Here is a 22,335-nt window from a genome sequence, read left to right as displayed (position 1 = left end):
CAGACGAGCGGAAATCCCGCCGCGGGATTTCCCGCGGGATTTCCGCCGCTGAAAGTCTGCATAGGAGTGCATTACAATACGCACTCCTATGCAGACGGCCGCGGTTTGGCCGCGCGAAATCTCGCGCGGCAAACAAACCGCGGCATGTTCTAATTTCCTGCGGGGCACGCACTCACCTGGCCGCCGGCTCCGGTCTGCGCATGCGCCGGCTGCGCGGCAGCCGGCACATCAAAGAGCCGGGGCCGCCAGGCGCGGGTGAGTACGCGGTCGTCCCTGCAGGCTCTGGGGTCGGATCGCGCGGCGAGATTTCTCGCTGCCGGATCCGACCCGCTCGTCTGCAGGCGGCCATACTCGTATGACATGTTCTGAAAGGTCATTTTACAGTTCAGGTAAGCTTTAAGCATTGAGAAACAACCTCAGTTAAGAAAAATACTGCAAGAGAATGTAGACGAAAAAGTCTTTATTGAACTGTCTGATGAATCTTAATGGGGCAGAGTGGAACTAATTCTAATAGGAGGCCTATTTGCATTTGTCTTAAACTTATTGTGCACAATCTGTAGCAATCCCTTAAAGTGTACCTATCATTCTGGGTACATTTTCAGAATAAATGTATATTTGCATGAGCAATAAAAATATTTATGACCATTACATCATTTTTATCCCACGTTTTCAGTATTTTCTCCTTCTTTAGGCTCTATTTCTAAATGTGAGTTTTTGCTGAAACCAAGCATAAGGTGGGTGTAAACTAGCTACTATGATGTTTCCCATAAAGAGCACGAAAAGGAGATTCTGCTCACCTATATCTACCTCTCCCATATATAGAAACAGTAATAGTAGCATGAAGGATGTTATACAGCAGTACTGAGCAGTATAGATGCAGCACTGGTAAGGTAGTAAAACACTAGAAGGGAAGCTGCTGTAACCTACTCTGTTAGTGAGCTGATATAATCTGGCTCAGTTTGCCTCTCTGACGATACATTTTACTGGTGAATTTACAGTGAGTGAGCATTGGAGGCGGCAGGGAGAAGGAGGAGTCCGACAAGTGGAAAAATATGTATAAAATAATATTTCATAAATTTCTTAGCTTTCCTTTTACCGTTCAGTTATGAAAAGAATACTAAACTACTGTTACTCTTAAAAGTGCTTTTCTTTATGGACAACCCCTTTCCATATGTGCTGTTTAGGGATTTGAATGTCATTGAGGGTGACCTGCTTGGAGCCCCTTGGAGCTACAATGGAAAGCCGCTGGAAACAATGGCTAGCACACTAGAAGACCTGGAGAAATTGTCTAAAACTCATCAAAGGGTACAGTATGTACTTGGCACAAGGCAGAAACACAAGAGGAATCTGTACGTCCACTGTGTTTTCTCCCCTTCTAATTATTGTATATTACACTTTCTTGTTACATATTATTAATCTATATATATATAAATATATATATATATATATATATATATATACACACTTTAGTCTGAAATATACTATATATATATATATATATATATATATATATATATATATATACACGCACACATACACATATATATATATATATATATATATATTTATATATATATTCGACTACAGAGAGTGATGGCACTACAATGGTTAACACTGTTTTCCATGGAAGCAGAGTTAATATACTCATCTGGACTGAACAAATCCAGCAAGGTTTTCAAACACAGAAAGGCTTTTAGTTTAGGAGAGCATTTACTATGAATCGTGCCAATCCTTTTTGTGGTCAGAATTGATTGCTGTTGTCCCACAAGTGCAATTAATTGCAGAGTGAAGTGGAGAAGCCTTGACTACAGGAGAAACATAAAGAGGATTTATCACATATTTCTTGAGTACTGCAACAAATCAAAACACAGCAAAGCGTTATTAACATATGCTCTGCAACAGCTAACATGTTTCCAAGACTGTAGAAATTGTAATAAAAGCGTAGTTTATATTTTATTACTGTCCTGCTCTCTTCGGTAATGCTCTTATCAGGAAGAATGGGAATGTAAAGTATCTACATTCTAAAATAGGACAGTAAAGTAAATGTGTGTTGTATGTCAGGAGCCCCGCTGATAGGTGCGCCAAAGGCTGTAAATTGTTATTTGTGGCTACACACAGGTGCAGGACCACAGTAACCCATGAACCATTTTCTCTATGTACTACAGCTTCTATGGAGCCCTAGCACTGTGAAAATATTTGCCCTACAGGACATAAAACATTTACTCCATTTTACAGGTCCCTTTATAATTCTTTGTTTTGTTAGAAATGCTTTTAGGTCGTGCTTTCCTTCATTGTTCTTAAAGTGTACTTAAACTTCAGAGGTATCCGTAAATCAGTATTTAGGCTACTCCTGAACTGGCACTCTCTAACAAGTTTGCAAAGTTGGCAGATGGGGGAATGCCATTACAGGGATGTCTGTTCCAGTAAGAAGGGGCAATCAAGACAGGTCCTGGTCGTAGGGAACTCAAATATCAGGGGGCCAGGGCAATCTGTCACAAAGAATGGGATCATCGAATGGTGCATTTTCTCTCTGGCGCTCAAGTTCAACACATTGCAAATTGGGTTGACAGATTACTGGGAGGGACTGGTGAGGACCCAGCAGTCATGGTGCACATTGACGCTAATCAGAAAGTTAGAGGCAGATGAAAGGTCCATAGAAATGATTTCAGGGAACTAGGCCATAAGCTTAGGATAAGGACCTCCAAAGTAGTGTTTTCTGAAATACTACCTGTACCACTTGATACATCAGAAAGGCAGCAGACGATGAGGGAGGTAACAAGTGGCTGAAGAGTTGGTGTAGGAAGGAGGGATTTAAGTTTCTGGAGAACTGGCTAAAGGTTCTACCATACAGATGAGAAAGGTACAGCTGTGCTGTGGGAAAAGATGACTAGAATGTTGGAGGAGTGTTTAAATTAGGGACTGGGAGAAGGGCAACAAGAGGGATAGAGGGGAATATAGTGTAGACAGAGATCTGGGACTAAGATCATGGGAATGGGGAGTGGGAGCAAACGATGCCCAACACTCGTCCCTGTGTCTCTCCTCGCTCCCGTGCTCCTGCACAGGAACTAGCAGAGCTGGCTCGCACATGGCGGGGCCAGCAGGGGGCGGGGCAGTGCAGGAGATTTCTCTCCTCTCGCTCCCCCGCCCCTCAGCGGACGTTTGCAGTGGAACAGCCGCTGTTTAAACTGCACGATGAGCGATGAGCTTCATCACTGATCTTTTATGCTGCATAAAGGACGTGCTGATGGCAAGCTCACTAATAGAGTAGAAGAGGGGCATGGTCGCCTTTCTTGAGCATAACAATATTACATGATATTGTCACTGATTACTTCAGGAATGTTGTTGACCTGAGGATTATTCCGATTGCCAGACTTGGAGACAGGATGCCAATTTTCTGCCCTAGAATGAGGAAAATTGGCTTCTACCTCATTGGGGTTTTTGCCTTCCTGTGGATTAACATGGGTGGGGGGCAGGGTAATAGGTTGAACTGGATCGTCATAAGTCTTTTTTCGGCCTAAAATACTATGTCACCATGTCTCCAATGGGTTGCTGCTTAAAGATGGGATACATTTTGTTCTTGGTACAATTAGACTAGGTTCACACCACATTTGGCCCTACATAGTAGACAGAATACTGTACATTTTCCATAGGCTTGTATGGAACAACCGTATGCCAAAACAGTGTCCTTTTTAGCATTCTGAAAAGCATAAGTTGCCTTACTTTTATTTATAATGGAAGTCAATGCTATAGGTATGCACTTGCCTCATGGCATCACTGTATGCTATCAACTGTATTGTCAAACTTGGTATGAACTTAGCAATATTCTATTGACACTTATATGGCATACTTCTCCTATTGAACCTTAATCTATGAAGATCCCGAGTGATTTAGACGTGTGTCTTGGTTGTGTGTAAGCCTTTACAGGTGTTAGCATCTTTGTTTAGCCTAAGGGTGCTTTCGCACAGGTGGAATTATTCCGCTAGAAAGCTGCAGAATTTGCAGACTTGTGGAATGTTCAGCCCCAAAATCCAAACTGCAACATGTGGATTCTGATGCAGAATTGAAAATGGCAAAATTCTGCTAAAATTTCCACATCAGAATTTGCATTCATGCAGACTTTAATGCTGAATTAATTGACAGCAAATTCTGCAACATCCTTGTGGAATACTTCTACACGCGTGAAATTAGGGTGGTTTCACACGGGCGAGAAAACTACGAGACTTTCGCCGTAAAAAAGCAGATTAGAAAAACCAATGATTTTCAATGGTTTCCTTCCCATTACCGATGTTTTCACTGATGCGATGTTGAGAGAACAAAAAATCGTGGCATGTTCTATCTTTCTGCAATGTGCGGTTTTTTTTTTTAAATCTCCCATGTTTCCCTATGAGGCTTTTTTTTTATCGCAACGCAACAAACGTGTGTTGCGATGTAATGCGATTTTAACACTAGAAGGTCCTATTGACTTTTGCGATAAAAATCGCGTGTGGTAGTGATGCAGTGCGAGATTATTCTCCAGAAAAAGCATTACAGTCTCTCAGAAATCGCAGAAACAAAGATGAGATTTTGACGCCCTTTTCTTTCGGCAAAATCGCGATCTCCCATGTGAAACTAGCCTTAGAAGGACAATTAGGTGGTAGAAGCATTCAACCTGATTTAAAGTTATGTAAGGAAGACCGTTTTAGCCTGCTTGCACATGGGCTTTTTTTCCGTCAGATTTTTGGACTGAAAAATCACTCTGAAAAATTGATGAAAATAACGCCTATTCATTTGAATGGCTGTGAGTACATGGGATTTTTTTCATTTGGACTGATAGTAGGAATAAAAAAGTAGCAGCATGTTCTACCATTGTCTGATTTTCGGACAATAGTGTTACCATGCGGCGGTTGCTGGTCCTCCCGGGGCAGCGGTGTGTGGGGTCCTGCGGTCGGGTCACGTCCCTCCGGCTTGCTGTCCAGCTGCCAGGAATGCGGGTGCTTGGCCGGCGTGGTGCATGCGCACCTGTGAGTGCAGCTGCCATGCATGAGCTCCTTTTTTATTGTGCTCTGTTGGGAGCTGGCTGTGTCCCTCTCTCCGCCTCCGGGTGGAGGCTTTTGTTTAAAGGTCAGGCAGAGACTTGCAATCACTGCTAGCTAGTCTGCCTCTGTTGGTCTCCTGCCTCTGTCAGCTTGTCTGCTATTCTCTGCTGTTATCCGACAGGTTTTTGCATATGCCTCTGCTCTGCTTAGCATTGTTCGTGTTGGTTATTCCATCTGCCTTTCCTGTCAGTATTCTACCCTTTCCATCTAGGTACGCCAGCGTCCCTTTTCCAGTCCCTAGTCAGAGTAGGGACCGCCGCCCAGTTGCCCGCCTGGGGTTAGCCAGGAGTGGAGGCAAGCAGGCAGGGACAGGGGTTGTGGGTGAGATCTAGGGGCCCCGGATTGGCGTATCAAGGGTAGTATGCCGTAACAAATAGCACATGTCAATATGAGATGTTCAGCACATCGGACAGCACACAGACAGGATGTCCAAGTGTTTTTCAATGCAAGTTGTGCCCAAGAATCTTGTATGGAACTTTTAAATCACCCGTGTAAAATTAGCCTTAGCGTGAAGCATCTGACTACACATAGTAACTTTGCTTGTGTTGAGCTTTAATTTAATGGCTCAAAAAAGTAATTAAAGCCTCTCAACTGTTGCTAATATCATAGGGACCTAAAGGAAGTTGCAATACTCTACCGACATCATCTTCACTCCTTTTTGCACAAACATGGGCAACATTTCTAATAGTGCTGTTGGCTTAATTATCCCCCCTTATGATTTCAGATAGTGGATGGAGAGATGGATGAGCCGGACTTCATTCTCTCCCAGGTCTATTGCCTCCGTAATGTACCTGGATTTAGTCAGAATTCGGGAGCTAATTCGAGGCATAATTGGCCTATATTTAGCCACACCGGCCTTCTCACCTCACACACTGGGATGATTATCACTAAAATGTTTTCACACACACTTGTTTCAAAGCTCCGATGTGTCTGTAAAGGTCAGATATCAAAGTGAAGCCATGAAGAGCTTCAGATTACAGAGCTGCTTGTTCCATCCAGTCAGACTGTTGCTCGCTTGTCTGGATCTGCACCGCATATTTGGAGCATCGTTCCAGTTGACTGTCGCTTCATTTCCTTTGTGTTTACGTTGTAGGTGAGGTTTTGCCTTATCACCTTTCGCCGCACGGAATAAATTGTATGAAGTGTTTGGGCGAGGCATCTGGTGTTTGATTTGTGATTATTACTGTTTACCAGTCAGATCCTTTTTCTATAACCATGTTTTATTTATTTCTATTGGGCGCAAAGCAGTCACGAGAAAAACGAGAACCAAGTTTATTTAAGGGAAACACAATACCATAAATACATCTGATGTAATTCTATGCGGGAGGCGTTTAGTAAACATCTTCAATAGGGTATAAAGAAATCAACGCCTCAACCGATGATGAGCCGTAATTATTCTCCCGACTTCACAATGTTGCTATATCTGTTATTTTATGAAGTCGGTAACATTATTCTTGTCACATTCAAGGTTGTAAGCATAAGACAGGAGCCGAGCCTGCTATATCATCCCTCATGGGTTCTGGCATGGAACCTCTATGATATTACTTCATCACCAGGTTCCATGAGTACGGAGGTAGGCTACTCTAGAAGACAATATCTAGGTACATAAAGTGTCCAATGGGTCATGCGCTAATTATTTTTTTTTCTGTTGGGATCATAGAGAATTTGAGAAAAAATGGTATGCGCGAAGAGCAAAAATGAAAAATAAATTATTTACATAGAAGAACACTAAATTAACCATAGATAACACAGGCCAGTTTTCATGTGTCAAACATTTTCAGCATTCCTTTTTGTAAATTACTGATTTGCCAGTTGGGCGAATCCATTATTGCATGCACCTCAGCGGAACACATTTGCATGCTTGTCATCACATATAACTGTACTTTTTTGTGCACATGGAGCATGCTCCCATGGGTGCGAAATACACCCCCCCCCCCTTCTAAAAGCCTAACGAGGTCCAGATGTGTTCTTTTACCCTTGGTTTTGTGCTGTATTTCGCGTATCTCGTTGCATATTGTGCGCACATTTAAACTCCCTCATAGTAGACTTCTATGGGCACAATTGAAGCAAAGCATATTCTATTTTTTTTTGCACACACTAGAAATGCGCTCACAAAAAAGGGAAAAGGTTAAGGAACCCATTGAAATCAATGGAATCCATTGTCTGTGTATTGCAAAAGCGCGTGCAAACATGTGAAGCTGCCCTTTGGAGCGCATATATGTAGGAGCCTACAAGCAGCACAAGGTTATTCTATGGTAATGCCTTTTATTCATAACAAAGATTTTTCAGATCTAACTAAAGGCCCTTTTACACACAAAGATGATCACTCAAAAGATGGCTTTTGAGCGATCATTTTGCATAAACTACTACTTGGTAATAATGCCTATTAGTACCAGTTAGTAGCGTGTGAGCCGCCGGGAGCTGTATTTAGGGAACAGACCACCCGCTGTTCTCTGGATATATTCCCTTTTTTCTGCCACGGGGCTGACAGCTGAGACAATGTTATAAGTTCTCCACAGGCAGAACACAGTGTGCAGTCCTTTTTATCAGCTGTTCTGCCGAATGATGGATTTCATGCTGAACTAAAAATCATTGTTCGGCAGAAAAGTAAAAGATGGGCACATTTATACACAATGATTATCACTCAAAAGATGGCTTTTGAGCTAATTTTGAGCAATAATCATTGTGTGTAAAAGAGCCTTAAGGGTCCATGTAGAAGAGCCAATTTCTTGTTTCAACAAGCGAATAATGTCAGAGTTCACTCGTGCAGCCTGTTTATACAGCAAATACAACGCTTGCCCCTTCCAACGAGAAATCATTTAGCCGTTCACATTCGCTGTATAAATGACTGAGAACGACTAAATGGGCGCTATTTAAACCGAACGATAAGTGAACGAGCCAACGATGATTTTTATGCCTACATAAAATGAACGACGAACGAAAAACGAACAATTTATCGTTTGACATTTGATCGTTGGGTGCGTTTACACTGAACGATATCGTTCATTTTCGCTCGTCTTATTTTATTTTTTTTAACGATAATCGTTCCGTGTAAAAGGGCCTTTATTACTGTATCTGTGTGGGTCTTTATATACCAGTATATCCACAAATACATGCAAGCAGGAAGAAATGTGTTCTCTATAGTATGAAATTAGAAGTGTTGTGTATAAAATGAAATCTGCAGACTGGCGGAACTGAGAGAAGTCGAATCACATCTTCACCCAAATATATGATAAAAGCCAGTACCTCGGTGATTCACTGTAGTGCGCTGCGGTACAGACTGCCGTGATGTCAATCTGCTGAACACATACAAAGATCCAACAGTTTTGAAGGGAAAAAATAACTAAGAAACATTACTTTCTAGAAAGAGGTCTCGAAACTGCCAGGATGTGCGGTCAGAAGAAAGAGGTCATTACATGTTATATATATATCTGCTATGTTCTGTATTATCTGGCATACCCATAGAGAGAGATATCAAACAATAAAACATGCCCTTAAAGGGAATATGTCACCTCAGACCATCCACATGAACTAAAGTAATAAGGGAATACTATAAAGGTCCTGATTTCAAAAGTAAACTTTTAACCTTTACTCATACCCATTCCCCCGGTGTGCACCCGCAAGCCAACCACTCACTGCCTAGAGAGGACTACCGAGGGCAGGCACATAATGAACCCTCCTCTTATGCATCATTGTGCAGCCAACAGCCACTTTGTGGGCTCACAGCATGAGAATTGGGGGTGAATATAAAGATAAACTGTACATATTGGACCTCAGAGCCCTTTACAACATCCACACAGTAGTTTATGTGTGTGGTCTAAGGTGACAGAGTCTCTTTAACCGCTTCACTTAAGAAATCCATGCTTGACTAGGACTTATTACTTACTAATTCACTCTTGTAGGAAGTGAAGTCAATTGGAGTTGTAATAGGAGCCATGAGATGCCACCTGTAGGGATTGGCACGTATCCCGTAAGATTAGCATCCAGAGACGACTGATACTACTGTCACTAAAGCACTAGAAGGGTCGCTCTTTGAGAGAGGAGTACTATAACAGTATGTGCGCACGTTGTGAAAATGCTTTGGTATTTCCGCAGTGGAAAGTCCAGAGGCAATTTCTGCATCCAAAATGTCATGAGTCAATGTCAGCACTACTGGTGCAAATTTTGACTCATGATCAACTGCGTATCTATAGCTGATTTAGGGCTTAAACATGTGGGTGTGCTTCAGTCCCATCATGCGACCATGAAAATCATGGCCATATAACGGGACAAAACCATTGGTTTCAATGCTTTTGTTTCCACTATCAGGATTCTGGCACGTTATTACTACGCACAAGAAAAAATATTACGTGCTCTAACTTTCTCACACGTAGTTAATACTATACACGAGAAAGATAGGGCAGGACCTTTCTGCCCACCTTTTTTTCCCAAACTTTGGCACACTGGCATGGAGTCTGAATAGTCCAAAAAAAAACCTGGTTCATGTGGTAGTACACTACATAGCAGCAAGCATATTACCACAAGCCCATGTGTTTTTGCCCTAAAGCAGATACAGCACTCTCCTTACCTCAAAATTCTTGTACTGTAAGTGTGCTCCTGGGGTGATGGCCTCTAGTGAGTGTTGAACCACTGGTCAGGTGATGCTACTTTTAAATCACCTAACCAGTAGTTTGTTGCTCAATAGAAAGAAGTATGGTGCCTAGACTCCTCATTAGTAATAGTACTCTTATAAAATGCACTATGAGGCCTCAGTCAGACGGGCGTTTTTTCGCCCGATTTGCGCATGCGTCCGGCGATTTTTTAAAACCATTGCTTTGCAATGGTATCGGACACATGAGCGCTTTTTATGCGCTCGTCCGATAAATTATAGAACAGAAATCGCAGATCTGCGATCTGCGATTCCTGTTCTCTTCTCTATATGCGCTCAATGGGGCCGGCGGCAGCAGCGCCGACTCCATTGAGAACATATAGAAGACAAATCATTCTTCTCTGCCACAGCTGTGGCAGAGAAGAACGATGTTTGCCCATTGAATTCAATGGAGCCGGCAATACAGCCGGCTCCATTGAAAGCAATGGGCTGCCGGCGATCCCGGGATGAATTGTCGGGAAGGGGTTAAATATATAAAGGGGTTGTCTCGCGGCAGCAAGTGGGGTCATACACTTCTGTATGGCCATATTAATGCACTTTGTAATGTACATTGTGCATTAATTATGAGCCATACAGAAGTTATTCACTTACCTGCTCCGTTGCTGGCGTCCCCGTCGCCATGGATCCGTCTAAATTCGCTATCTTCTGGCGTTTTTAGACGCGCTTGCGCAGTCCGGTCTTCTGCCTTGTGTATGGGGCCGCTCGTGCCGGAGAGCTGGTCCTGCGTCGTCATCGTAGCTCCGCCCCGTCACGTGTGCCGATTCCAGCCAATCAGGAGGCTGGAATCGGCAATGGACCGCACAGAGCCCACGGTGCACCATGGGAGAAGACCCGCGGTGCATCGTGGGTGAAGATCCCGGCGGCCATCTTGGAGAAGAAAGAAAGAAGACGTCGCAGAGCGGGGATTCGGGTAAGTAATATATATATATTTTTTTTAACCCATCCTTTGGGTTTGTCTCGCGCCGAACAGGGGGCCTATTGAAAAAAAAAAACCCGTTTCGGCGCGAGACAAACCCTTTAAGCCCTTCCCGACAATTCATCCCACACTCGCCCGCAGCGCATTGCTTTCAATGGAGCAGGCTGTATTGCCGGCTTCATTGAATGCAATGCGCTGGACAGCTCCGGCCCGTTTCTAATGAAACGCGGCTAGGAGCAGATTTTCGGGCGATTTTCGGGCCCCGGTCACGCGATTTGCGGATGCGCATCTGTCATGTGATCCGCAAATCGCGCGAAAAAACGCCCGTCTGACTAAGGCCTTAGGGTATTTCATACATAGCAGGAACGATGCGGATATTTATATGAAAATCTACACCAGTGGAGTTTAACATGGATTTTAGTGCAGATTTTCAACTGCAGAAAATCCACAGCATTTCCGCTTCATGTGAACGTACCCTTTAAAATGGTTTTCTTCTGTTCACTAACAATTGTTAGGGTGCTTTCCCAATTGCACTGGGGATTCCCCTTTCCTGTCCCATTTGGGGAGCAGGAAAGGGGAATCCCCATGGTCAAACGGTTCCGTCTCCGGACGAACATCATTGGGTGGACCATGTTGACTATAATATGTATGCTCGATTTTCACCCCGCTGGCCAGTTTTTGGAAGGAAGAAAAAGCCCCACATGTAGCGCTTTTTCTTTCAGTATTTTTGGTCACATCTGTGACGGAGGTTTCAACGCAGATGTGAAACCACCCTGCATGGCATATTTGTTTTTCTATATTTGTTTCTATTTTGGACCTAATCATGTAAGAAATGTACAAAGCACCCTTGTGACTGGCATCAGACAGAGACTTTCTCCTAATTTTCCCACGTCTGATGCTTTCTGATGCTCTAGGCTGCCCTAGACACTTTGCACATGTGACTTCCCACAGATTTAATAAGAAACAAATGTTCTGAATGATACCCAGTGTACTTTCAGATAGATGTCTTTTTATTGCATTCGCTATTTTTTTCCAATTGTCTCATTTCCGAAATTTCTGTTAGACAGGAGACTGTGATCTATCACTTCTCTTCCTAAAAGCTGGCTGAGAGAGTGGATAACATAAAATTACATCCAAAGCCCATAATGTCATAAGAAAACACAGACCTATGGTTTTCGGTCCATTTTACTATTAATGTTGTTATTTAACCGTGCCACCCTATGAGCCAGATGTCTGAAAATCTCTGGCTGGAACTTATTTAAAAAGTTCATTCCCTATCCATGAATAACAATGTTGTATAGTCACAAAACCAGCTTTGTGACTGCTTGCTGAAAGAGAACTTATTCTAAAAGGGTATGTTCCACTGACCCAGAAACACAACATCTGTTCCTGCTCATTTATACAGGCCACATTTCAAGAGTATCACAAATCAGTGTTAATTCTTTTTATGCAAAGACAGACATGAACACCCTTCAGTTTAAAAAGGGGTTTTTCATGGTTTATAGCTCGTGTTTTTACTGAAGCTACTGGTTAGGTGATAATATAAGGATGTAATAATGGCCATGTTAAAATGACGAATAGTCAATGAGTATGGGAGGCAACACACAATCATGTTGGGTGTCGAATGCGTCATGCAATCCAGTGGACGGTGGGTGGAGAGTATACCCCAGTAGACCCTTATGTACATCTAGTTAAGTCTAAAGGTCCTTTTAGATAGAACGATGATTCAAAAAAATCGTTCATATGACCGAAAGGAAACGTCCTTCAGTGTAAACGCAGGCGAAAGACGAATGATGATTGTTTATCGTCCATTTTATGCAGGCATAAGTATCATCGTTGGCTCGTTCACTGGTCATCCGGCTTAAAGGGGTTGTCCCGCGGCAGCAAGTGGGTCTATACACTTCTGTATGGCCATAATAATGTACTTTGTAATGTACATTGTGCATTAATTATGAGCCATACAGAAGTTATAAAAAGTTTTTCGCTTACCTGCTCCGTTGCTGGCGTCCTCGTCTCCATGGTTGCCGTCTAATTTTCGCCCTAATGGCCAAATTAGACGCGCTTGCGCAGTCCGGGTCTTCTTATCTTCTCAATGGGGCTCCGTGTAGCTCCGTGTAGCTCCGCCCCGTCACGTGCCGATTCCAGCCAATCAGGAGGCTGGAATCGGCAATGGACCGCACAGAAGCCCTGCGGTCCACGGAGGGAGAGGATCCCGGCGGCCATCTTCAACCGGTAAGTATAGAAGTCACCGGAGCGCGGGGATTCAGGTAAGCGCTGTGCTGTTTTTTTTTTAAGTCCCTGCATCGGGGTTGTCTCGCGCCGAACGGGGGGGGGGGGGGTTGAAAAAAAAAAAAACCCGTTTCGGCGCGGGACAACCCCTTTAAATACTGATCGTTCAGTCGTTCTCAATCACCTATACAGTAGATGTGAACAACTGAACGACTTCTTGTTTGAATGAGCTAATGATGTATCTGCCTGTATAAACAGGGTATTCGAGCGAGCGCTGACATCATTCACTTGTGCGCTCGTTCTAAATTACCAATTTGATTGCTTTATGGCTTCATTTTTACACTTATGATCCCCATGTGTTCTGTGACCTGCATATCAAATGATCTTTTCTGCCTTAGGGCTCCTTCATATGAGCATATGTGCAAATGCGCATGCTTCCGTGCTCCGTTATTTGCGCTATGATTTTCGCACATATCGGCACATTTAATGTGCTTTTTGCACAAGCAGGGCACCCATTCCTGGTTTTAAAGGCTATTTATCCTAATGAAGTCCCGATGTGTTCTTTTCCCCATGGTTTTCCTCTTTATTTCATGCTTCCCCCTGATGCACCCCAATTTTTTAATACCCCACTAATATTTCTTAGTCGCACTGTTATTGACCAGTCAATTAGAGTTAGAGGCTCTATACACCATTGGTGAAGCTGTCTATGAAATCAGATGACTTCAGGGCAGTAACTTATATTAGGACTACATTGTTTTTATTCTACACTTTGTGTTATGCAAATAGTTGAATACAGGGTGTCTCAAAAGTGTGAAAACACCAATATACCATAGAATAAAAATGGTTTGGCAGATGGTGATCCATCCATTTGCATATAAGCTGTGGGGAAGGGACAAACCTGCTAGGCCAAGTCACCGAAAAATAACAACCATTTTGAATGCCGCCATCTTGAATTCAACTCTATTTTTTCCAATGGGAAATTCACCAGAACAACAATAGTAGGATTCATTTTAATATAACTTTTATTAGTTCTCATGTTACCACAGTGATTTTTCTGCATTACAGCCCATGTGAATGATGGCGTTATCTCAAACAGAACGTGTTGAAACCATCCTTTTGTCAGATGTTGCATCATCTGCAATTTGTAAGGATTCCATTTATGCATAGACAGAATTTGTTGTATGGAGGCACGGCTAATCCCATGTTCTTGGGACAGACGATGGATGCTATGTCATAGGCTCTTGCTGAATTTGACCAAAACAGCAGTTGCTGATGCCTTATTATTAACTGTTTTTGGTCATCTGGATTTTAGTTAATCAGCGACCTCTTTCTCAGAATTTGACAACTGCACTGTTGGTAATTGGAGATCTGGTTGGGTGATGTTGATTGAAATCTACTGCCATGATACATGCTTTGTTCACCTGGCATAAGGATAATCTCAATACATCTACCTTCCCATTGGAGTTGAATCCAAGTTGGTGGCATTCAAAATGGCCGTCATTTTGGTGACATGGTCTAAAACAGTGTTCCCCAACTCCAGTCCTCAGGGACCGGCAACCAGTCATGTTTTCAGGGTTTCCTCAGTATTGCACAGGTGATGTAATTATTGTTGGTGCCTCAGACATTGCCACAGGTGTTCTTACAATGGGATATCCTGAAAACATGACCTGTTGGTGGTCCCTGAGGACTGGAGTTGGGGACCCCTGGTCTAAAAGGTTTCCTGCTTCCCCTGTAGTTTTTATGCAGACTTGGTTCACCATCCACAAACTGTTTTCATTCTATATGGGTGTTTCCACACTATTAAGACACCCTACATATTAGTTCACAGCCTTAAAGAACCTCATTTAAACGTGATACTGTTTGCCACTTTTTTCACAACATTTTTCCTAGGTTCCCCACCAATATAGTAACAATACTAGGACTGCATACGGTACAATTAAAGGAACATTATTTTAATACTAATAATAATCTTTATTAATACAGTGCCAACATATTCTGCAGAACGTGGTCTTGGATCATCAAACAGATGTCTTGTCTTACCCTGTCAGCCCTGCCGTAGATATAACACAGTGTATTAGCTTTGTTCTAAAGTGTTCCTTTAATAAGGAGACAAATGTTAGTCTTTTATATTCATCGATGGGACTTTGCTACAGCAGGTGGAAGTCACACCAGTTGTGCTGAAATTCTACAACTGTCAACAATGTTTTGTAATTGAAAGCGGTGTCCTCTCAGCTATCCATTAATAAGCTCATTACTGACTTCTTGGAGCTTCAGCAAGTTTAAGTATTAGATTTTGACACCAACCCACTGTTGCTATCAGATATTCACTGCTGCCCTCTTATTTACGCATCATTTTCATTTGGTTGTGGGTGATCCTTTAGTAGCGTTTCTTCAACCACTGCTAATGTTGAACCAGTCAAAGTGTTGTTGCATGTATCTGAAGATTTATAGTGTTGGAAGTTCATCTGGTAATCTTTAGAAGCTTGCTGCTTTCTTTATGGAAATCCAAAGTTTAACCTACTGTGAAATTATTTGCTTTCTTTTTGGGATATTTAAATGTGTCCAGAGACTGGCGTTGTGCCCAGATCATGTAATTTATCCATTTCCCTTTCAGCAAATCTTCTTGATAATATGCTTCTGAGGAGCTCGGCAAAGCTCAATGTGGACAGCAGGAAGGAGGACACGGAGAGCACAGCACCTGCCCCACCACAGAAGATGCTGTCATGTTACTGTCATCAACATTGCCCAGAGGACTCATTCAACAATACATGCTGGTTGGTATATATGACACCGCATGGAACTCAGCCATTATTTTTCTATTTGCATGTGTTCATTATATAAAGCAGGCCTCGTCTTTAGTGTCTTTTCCATAAAACAGCAGGAGTTTGTCTACGCTTACCCAAATCTGAAGACACTCGGAATCTATATTTTTCAAGTTGAATGGAGTTTCTTCGTGGAATAGCCATAAATTAAATTATATTCATTGAGTTTTAGAAAGTCAAGAAAAGAAATAAACACTCTTGAAATATCATCTAATAGTATGTCTGCAGAATATTAAATGTAACATGCATTATTTTCCACATTAGACCAACAAGAGACACAGCTGCTAAGATTCCGATAAATTAACCAAAGTTTTATAAGATGTAACTTAATAAGCAATATGCATATAAATTAAATCCATATCTAGGGGACTAATATATATTTGTTCATTGGCACATGAATAGTGGTCTGCTTGGGGAGAATGGGGGGTAAATAAGTCTGTGGTGGGCATTTCAAATAATGAGTTTTAGAAAAGAATGGTTGAATGTGGGAACTGTGGCAGCAGTTCTATAAGATATGCTGACTGTACGCTCTTTATATGGATATTGTTAAAAATTACATGGCAGATTTAAATATCTGACGACCTAAAAAATTGTTCTTTATGTCATTGTCGCTATTGGTTCCTATGTTTTTGGACAGAAAGTCCGTTTAGCACATATTAAGTTATTATCTTCATCTGTGAACGCAAACAAAAAAGAGTGGAAGAAGTATTTGAATTTGAAGCATCCTTGTTTGCTCTCCTGAGACGGTTCTGACCGTTAGTATTTCTGGTTATTTGTATTTAGAATATCCTTCAATTATAGGATTAGAAAACACGACAATATTAAGTGTAGGAACTTCTTTAATCTGTTTAGTGACGGATGGAACTATTGGTTATGAGTAGAATTGCTAGCATACCTATAGCTAAAGTATCTACTTGCAAAAGGATTTCATGTTGTCAGCTATTCCTAAATTACTAGATTAATAAAATATATAGTCCTGTGGCCCTCTCTATAGAGTATATGAATTACCATGGGGAGCATTGTTGACTGGGATCGTGGTGATGTAACATATTCCAATTCATTTAACGGGAGAAACTATGATAACTAACCAATGGCAGTTGGAAATCAAATGGGTAGTATTGAATGAATGTTACAAAAGTTTGGTTTGGCGGGTTTGCCGTATCTGGGCAAAAAGCTCAGTTCGGTCCAAATTAGTTTGAACCGAGCTGAAACTTCATCAATGCTCCTAAAACAGGTGTATAACACTAAGTGCCATAAAAAGCCCTGTATAAAAGAAGAAAAAAGAAGGAAGAGGAAGTAGAACAGAAAGAGGAAGAAAGAAAAGAAATAGTAAGAGGAAGAAGAGGGAGAAAGAAGAGGAAATAGAAAAAGAAGAAAAAAGAAAGAGGGATAGGAAGAGGCAAAATAAATAGGAAGAAAAAGGAGAAAATCAAGAAAAAGAATAGGAAAAGGAAGAGAAATATGAAGATGGAGGAAGAGAACGATCAAGAACATTATTTTTCTTCCTCTTCTTCTTCTTGTGGGTTCTTCCGAGACGAACTTCCCAACGTTTAGGTTTGCACCCAATCAAACTTTTAGCAAAGTTCAACCTGAAACAGTTCTACTGTGTCAGTTTGCTCAACAATACAAATGGGTTTAATGCTGTAATCTGTGCCCCTTATTTAATCCAGGCTCATTGTGCATTTCTTACAAAGCGTAATATTCTTTGAAGCAGCACAATCTATTATTGTAATGTCTTTGGCTGGAGGTGATGATCCGTTCTTGCTACTGCATATTAGCCGTGCCTTCATCATTTAATAAACAGACCAATTATTATCAATCATATTTTACTAGAGTTGTAAATCATGGTGAACACAGCCAACGCTCGTACTCATTATGGAACGGGCAGGGCTGTGTTGGTGTTGTAGTTTCAGTTGCCTTAGAAAAGCAGAGTTTTGCATTTTCAATACTCTGGGATATCAGCCAAGTCTGGCTTTAGTCTGTCTCTAGTGATCTGTGCCATGTGGAAACCTACCCTAATACCAAATAGAAAGTTCTCACAGTATTTTACAGGGTGTTAACATCATTATTAATGGAGAAAACTTGAAAGATTGTTTCGAATAGGATTATTGTTGGATATTAAAATGTAGGCAGAAAGGAAAAGTGATGTATCTTTTAGAAACAGCAAAGTGAGTTTGGAAGCCATACATCTGTGCCAGTAAGTAGAGTGTGCCCTTCTCTGCCCACTCAGTGGCATGCGGCTTTCCCTACACCTGAGCTGTGATTGCTCACTTAGCATTCAATTAGGACTGGCTGACATGATCGTAAGTTTACCGCATATTAAGCGCTCGAAGTACGTGCATGTGATTCGCGTTAATTCACAAGCAATCAAATACACTGCCTTACACTGTTGTGCTCACATTTACGCGTATGCGCACAAAAAAGAACGGAGCATGTTCGATTTGCCGCATATTACACGCAAGAGAGACCATTGTTCTCTATAGGCGCATAATCAACGCCAACCATTCGCAATTACATTGCGTATGGATGGCGCATATACACACCATTGCCAAGCAATGGCACAGGCAATTTAAATAAAAGAAAAAAACAGGAAGACTGTACATGACAGCGTGCGTGAGATATGCTGTCATGTGCAGTACAATATCGCTGCCATGCGCGGCGATAGACTGGCTCCATAGCTGTAAAACCCTGCGTGACATATGGTCCTGTGAGGAAATATTATTTCACATAAGCTATATCTGAAACATTAATCACTGAGGAAGAATTTTCTAAAATTAACTAACTTTATTAAAGAATTTATTAAAAACTATCACATGGACAGACCAAAACATATATTAAACAGAGACTAGGGGATTTAATTTATGATGAAGGTCAAGTAACCCTTTATCTCCAAAAAGAGACAACCCATTAATTCAGTGGCCCAGCGCGCATTATACATAAATCCACTTAACACTTATTTATTCCATACGTGGAATGATAATTTCTCGCCGTTAAATAAGCACGGTCCTCAGAACGGGAAGACTGAACCTTATTTCTACTTCTCTAAGGGTCCCCCTTATTTGAGGACTCTGAGATGGATAAAAATTTTTTACTCAGAAAGTCAAGATAGTGTGCTGTATATGCAAGTCTGCGCCCTTTTATTGTAATTATCAACCCCTATTTCGAATAACAAATGGGGAAACAGGTGCAAGGTGTTAGCCCTTCAAATTCGTGTGTGTCATGAGGCCAATGGTGTGTTAGATGTAACCAGAGGCACCCCTCATTAATATCACGCATCAAAAGGGGACCTCCAATTAATTGGCAAGGAAGGGGTTAAATTTGTAGGTAGGACCGCTAAAATGGGTGCAGACCCAGCCCTGGGCCGGCATTGAAGTTCTTATACCCCCAATTGTAAGTGCCATACATCTAGTAATTATTGCTTATAGTGTCTGGCACGTAAAGAGGTTAATTTTCCCCCTGTATCAAGGCATAATAGAACGCGGCACACTGATAAAAGAGCCAGCCTCTATAATTCCATGATCAGTGTCCCCCCTTCTTTTTAATGAGATCAAAGAGTGGATGTATAGCAGTTCACAGATACATCCAAAAGATCCCAAATGAACTGGCAAATATCTGGTTCCAATAGAGAACCAGAAATTGAAAAGAAGGGGTTAACTTGAAAACTGTAAGATAGCTGTTTCAGTAGGCACACACATGGACCCATTGTGGTGTCATGTTTATTGCTTCCATGGCCCAGTACATTACAATTCAGACCTGATATCTCACAGCATTCATTTGGATGCAGCGGTGGCACATTGCTGGAATTGTGAACTCATCTAAACTTTGGCATGCCAAGCTGAAGAGAAGCAAGTACTATCATAGCCAGAGAGCTATGTGCTGCAAAGTCAGCTCTACACTTGGTTAATCCTCGTTAGAAGAATTCATTAGCCTTCTGCTTGTATACAGTTCCTATTAAGGCTCCGTTTAAGCCAAACGATATGTCCAATATATCATTTAAATAAGGGTTCACTCACTCGGTTATGCGGCCTGTCTATATATGCAGATACATCGTTGGCTCGTTCTAACGAGAAATAGTTCAGTCGGCCACATTCACTGTGTAAGTGATTGAGAACATCTGAATGTTTGCTAATTATATTGAATGATAAGGGAACGAGCCATCGATGCTTTTTATGCCTGCATGAAATGAACTACGAATGAAGAGTCAACGATTTATAGTTCGGTGTTCGGTCGTTGGATGTATAAAGACTGAACGATTGTCGTTCACTTTCGGTCGTTTGAACAATTTTTTAGAACAATCGTCGTTATGTGTAAATGGGCCTTAAGAACTGAAACACTATATATAGATTCCAGAGGTATATGGCCCCACAACAGTAATAAATACAACACACATACAGGGTAGATGTGACCTAACTGGTGCAGATTAACATTAGTGTGTGATCAACTGCTGTTCATGTGCTTCTGCACAGAGCGGTTGTTGTTCATGTTCACGGTCACTGAAGCACACACCTCCCTTCAAAGTTTATTGGCTAGTTGTTAAAAGACTAACGATTGCCTGCTTACACCAGACGATAATTAATCAACCAGTAACTATTTTTAGGTAAGCTGAAATGACACGACTATTAACTAGTGAAGGAGCTATCGCGCGTCACGCTGTTGGTGACCGTGTTTACACAGAACAACTGTGGCTTATATTTGCTCAATTGAGTGATTCTTCAGACAACAGATGTCTAGTGTAAAGCCTCCGTAAGGATAGGACTCCATATCACCTACTCATAGGAAACTTTATTTTAAAGCAATCCGAAAGACCCAAATGGCCCATGACATTGTTATCTTGGTTCATGGATCGTGGCTATTCATTTCAATCATTGTTATTTGCAGTCATAAGCATCATTGTCATAGGCATCATCTAATGGCACTTGAGTTGTACACATACAGTACTAGAGATATCACTTTGTATAGTCACATGTTATAGCATCATGTCATCCATTGCCTCGGTGGGCCAAGAGTGGCACAGTGATAGAGTAGAGGTATGATTTTTAAGATGTGTATATTACTAAGTTGTGGCACATTATTAAATCTCCTATTTCATGTATAGTATAAAATTAGAATGGGGTCTGATCCTGGACACTTCCTCTAATTGGTTTAGTTACTCGCCCATTTGTTACATAATACAATGGGCCATTCATGTGACTCATTTTCTGGCAATGGGATCTGTTTATACAACTCAGGTGGTAGACCCTATAAAGCGGACAACTCTTGTATATATACTAAATGTAGCAATGAACGTTCTAGGCTTTCTTATCTAACCGTATTTCAGTGTAGCAAATACTGTAACATCTCTTGTAACCTTCGTAATTTCAAGGTGAAGAAAGACTTAATTTTAGGCTTCAAATGTTTTACGAGTCTGTTTCATAGACTTTTCTACACCACAAGTGTAATCTGTCTCTGCCACCTCAATGGGAAACGCATACGTTGCCAAATTAATTTGCCTGTGATGTAATTCAGACAGTGTTTGGATGACTGCTGGGGAAAAACATTCTGAGAAGCCGGAAAAAAAAAACTTTTTACACTGGTAGATAACTATATGTTGCAATGGCAGAATAACTCTCATAGCGCCAAATGATATTGAGATTGCCTGCCACCGTTATTTAGAGCTCATACTTAGTAGAAGACTAGACAAGCCATAGCGCAACACGGAAATTGTGTGGGTGTGCGGCACCGTTACATGAAGAGTTTTGTCAGACTGTGGGAAGTGACACTTCATGTAGATATGTCATTCAGCTGTGGACAGGTGGACTAGGGCTTCCCCTGCTCAGACTATGATATCTATTTCCTTGGCAAATGACACAAGTGAGCACATCATTGCATCTCACAGTATCACCCTTTCGATATTACCATAATTAACTTCATGGAATATGCTCTCAGCAGCCGGATGTTGTCATACTTCAGCCATGCAGACTATGAAGTGTGATAGCACAACCTGCTTTCACTCTACTTAAGCACATGCTAAGCATGCTTTAAAGCCGTAAGCTCCTGTAATGACCTGTAAAATGACTGATTTTACGACCTTTGTTTTCCAAGAGGCATTGCCAGCAAATCAGAGAAGTCACATATGGAAACTCAGATCTGTTCCAATTCCGTGTCCCTGCCATAAGAGGCAACTACTCATTCTGTCTTGACAGCTGAAATTCATTGGAACCCTATTGGGCACATTTACTTATAGAACCCTGGCAGTGTCCATCTGTTTGTTGTTTGCTAGCAGGTGCGAGAGCAAACAGTTGAGCTCAATGAGAAATGGATGAAGACCACCAAAGAGGGTTGTGTATATATGCGGAATATACACATTATTTTTCTACTGATCATTTACATTAGGGATTTATGACAATCCGGCCAAGTTAAACTGGTGTAGCTGTTGTAGGTGGGGACCATCAATCCAAATTTTCCATAAATGCTCATAGTCTAGTACTATAAAATATGCATTGCATCTTATATAATACAGTGCTATGGTTTGCTGACTTGTTTGCTCCTAATTCAGCTGTGTTTTGTTAGTGCATCAATTTGCATCAAAAGCCAATACATAGAAGGTCCAATGGTGTATCTATAGAGATAGAAGAAGTCACAGCTGCAATTTAGCCTCTGTATTGT

General features: G+C 41.5%; 1 protein-coding gene across 1 annotated transcript in view; it reads left to right on the top strand.

Moving 5' to 3' along the window:
• BMPR1B (bone morphogenetic protein receptor type 1B) overlaps positions 1-22,335 on the top strand; it is a 111,314-nt gene that overhangs the window by 41,852 nt on the left and 47,127 nt on the right. Inside the window, exon 2 of the mRNA XM_066574024.1 lies at positions 15,483-15,642. Within this exon, the coding sequence (XP_066430121.1) occupies positions 15,483-15,642 (160 nt within the window). The remainder of the gene's footprint in view (positions 1-15,482; positions 15,643-22,335) is intronic.

Source organism: Eleutherodactylus coqui, chromosome 7, assembly GCF_035609145.1.
Source record: "Eleutherodactylus coqui strain aEleCoq1 chromosome 7, aEleCoq1.hap1, whole genome shotgun sequence".
Taxonomy (NCBI): domain Eukaryota; kingdom Metazoa; phylum Chordata; class Amphibia; order Anura; family Eleutherodactylidae; genus Eleutherodactylus; species Eleutherodactylus coqui.
The sequence above is the reverse complement of the archived record's forward strand: the minus strand, read 5'-3'. Positions and strand labels throughout refer to the sequence as shown.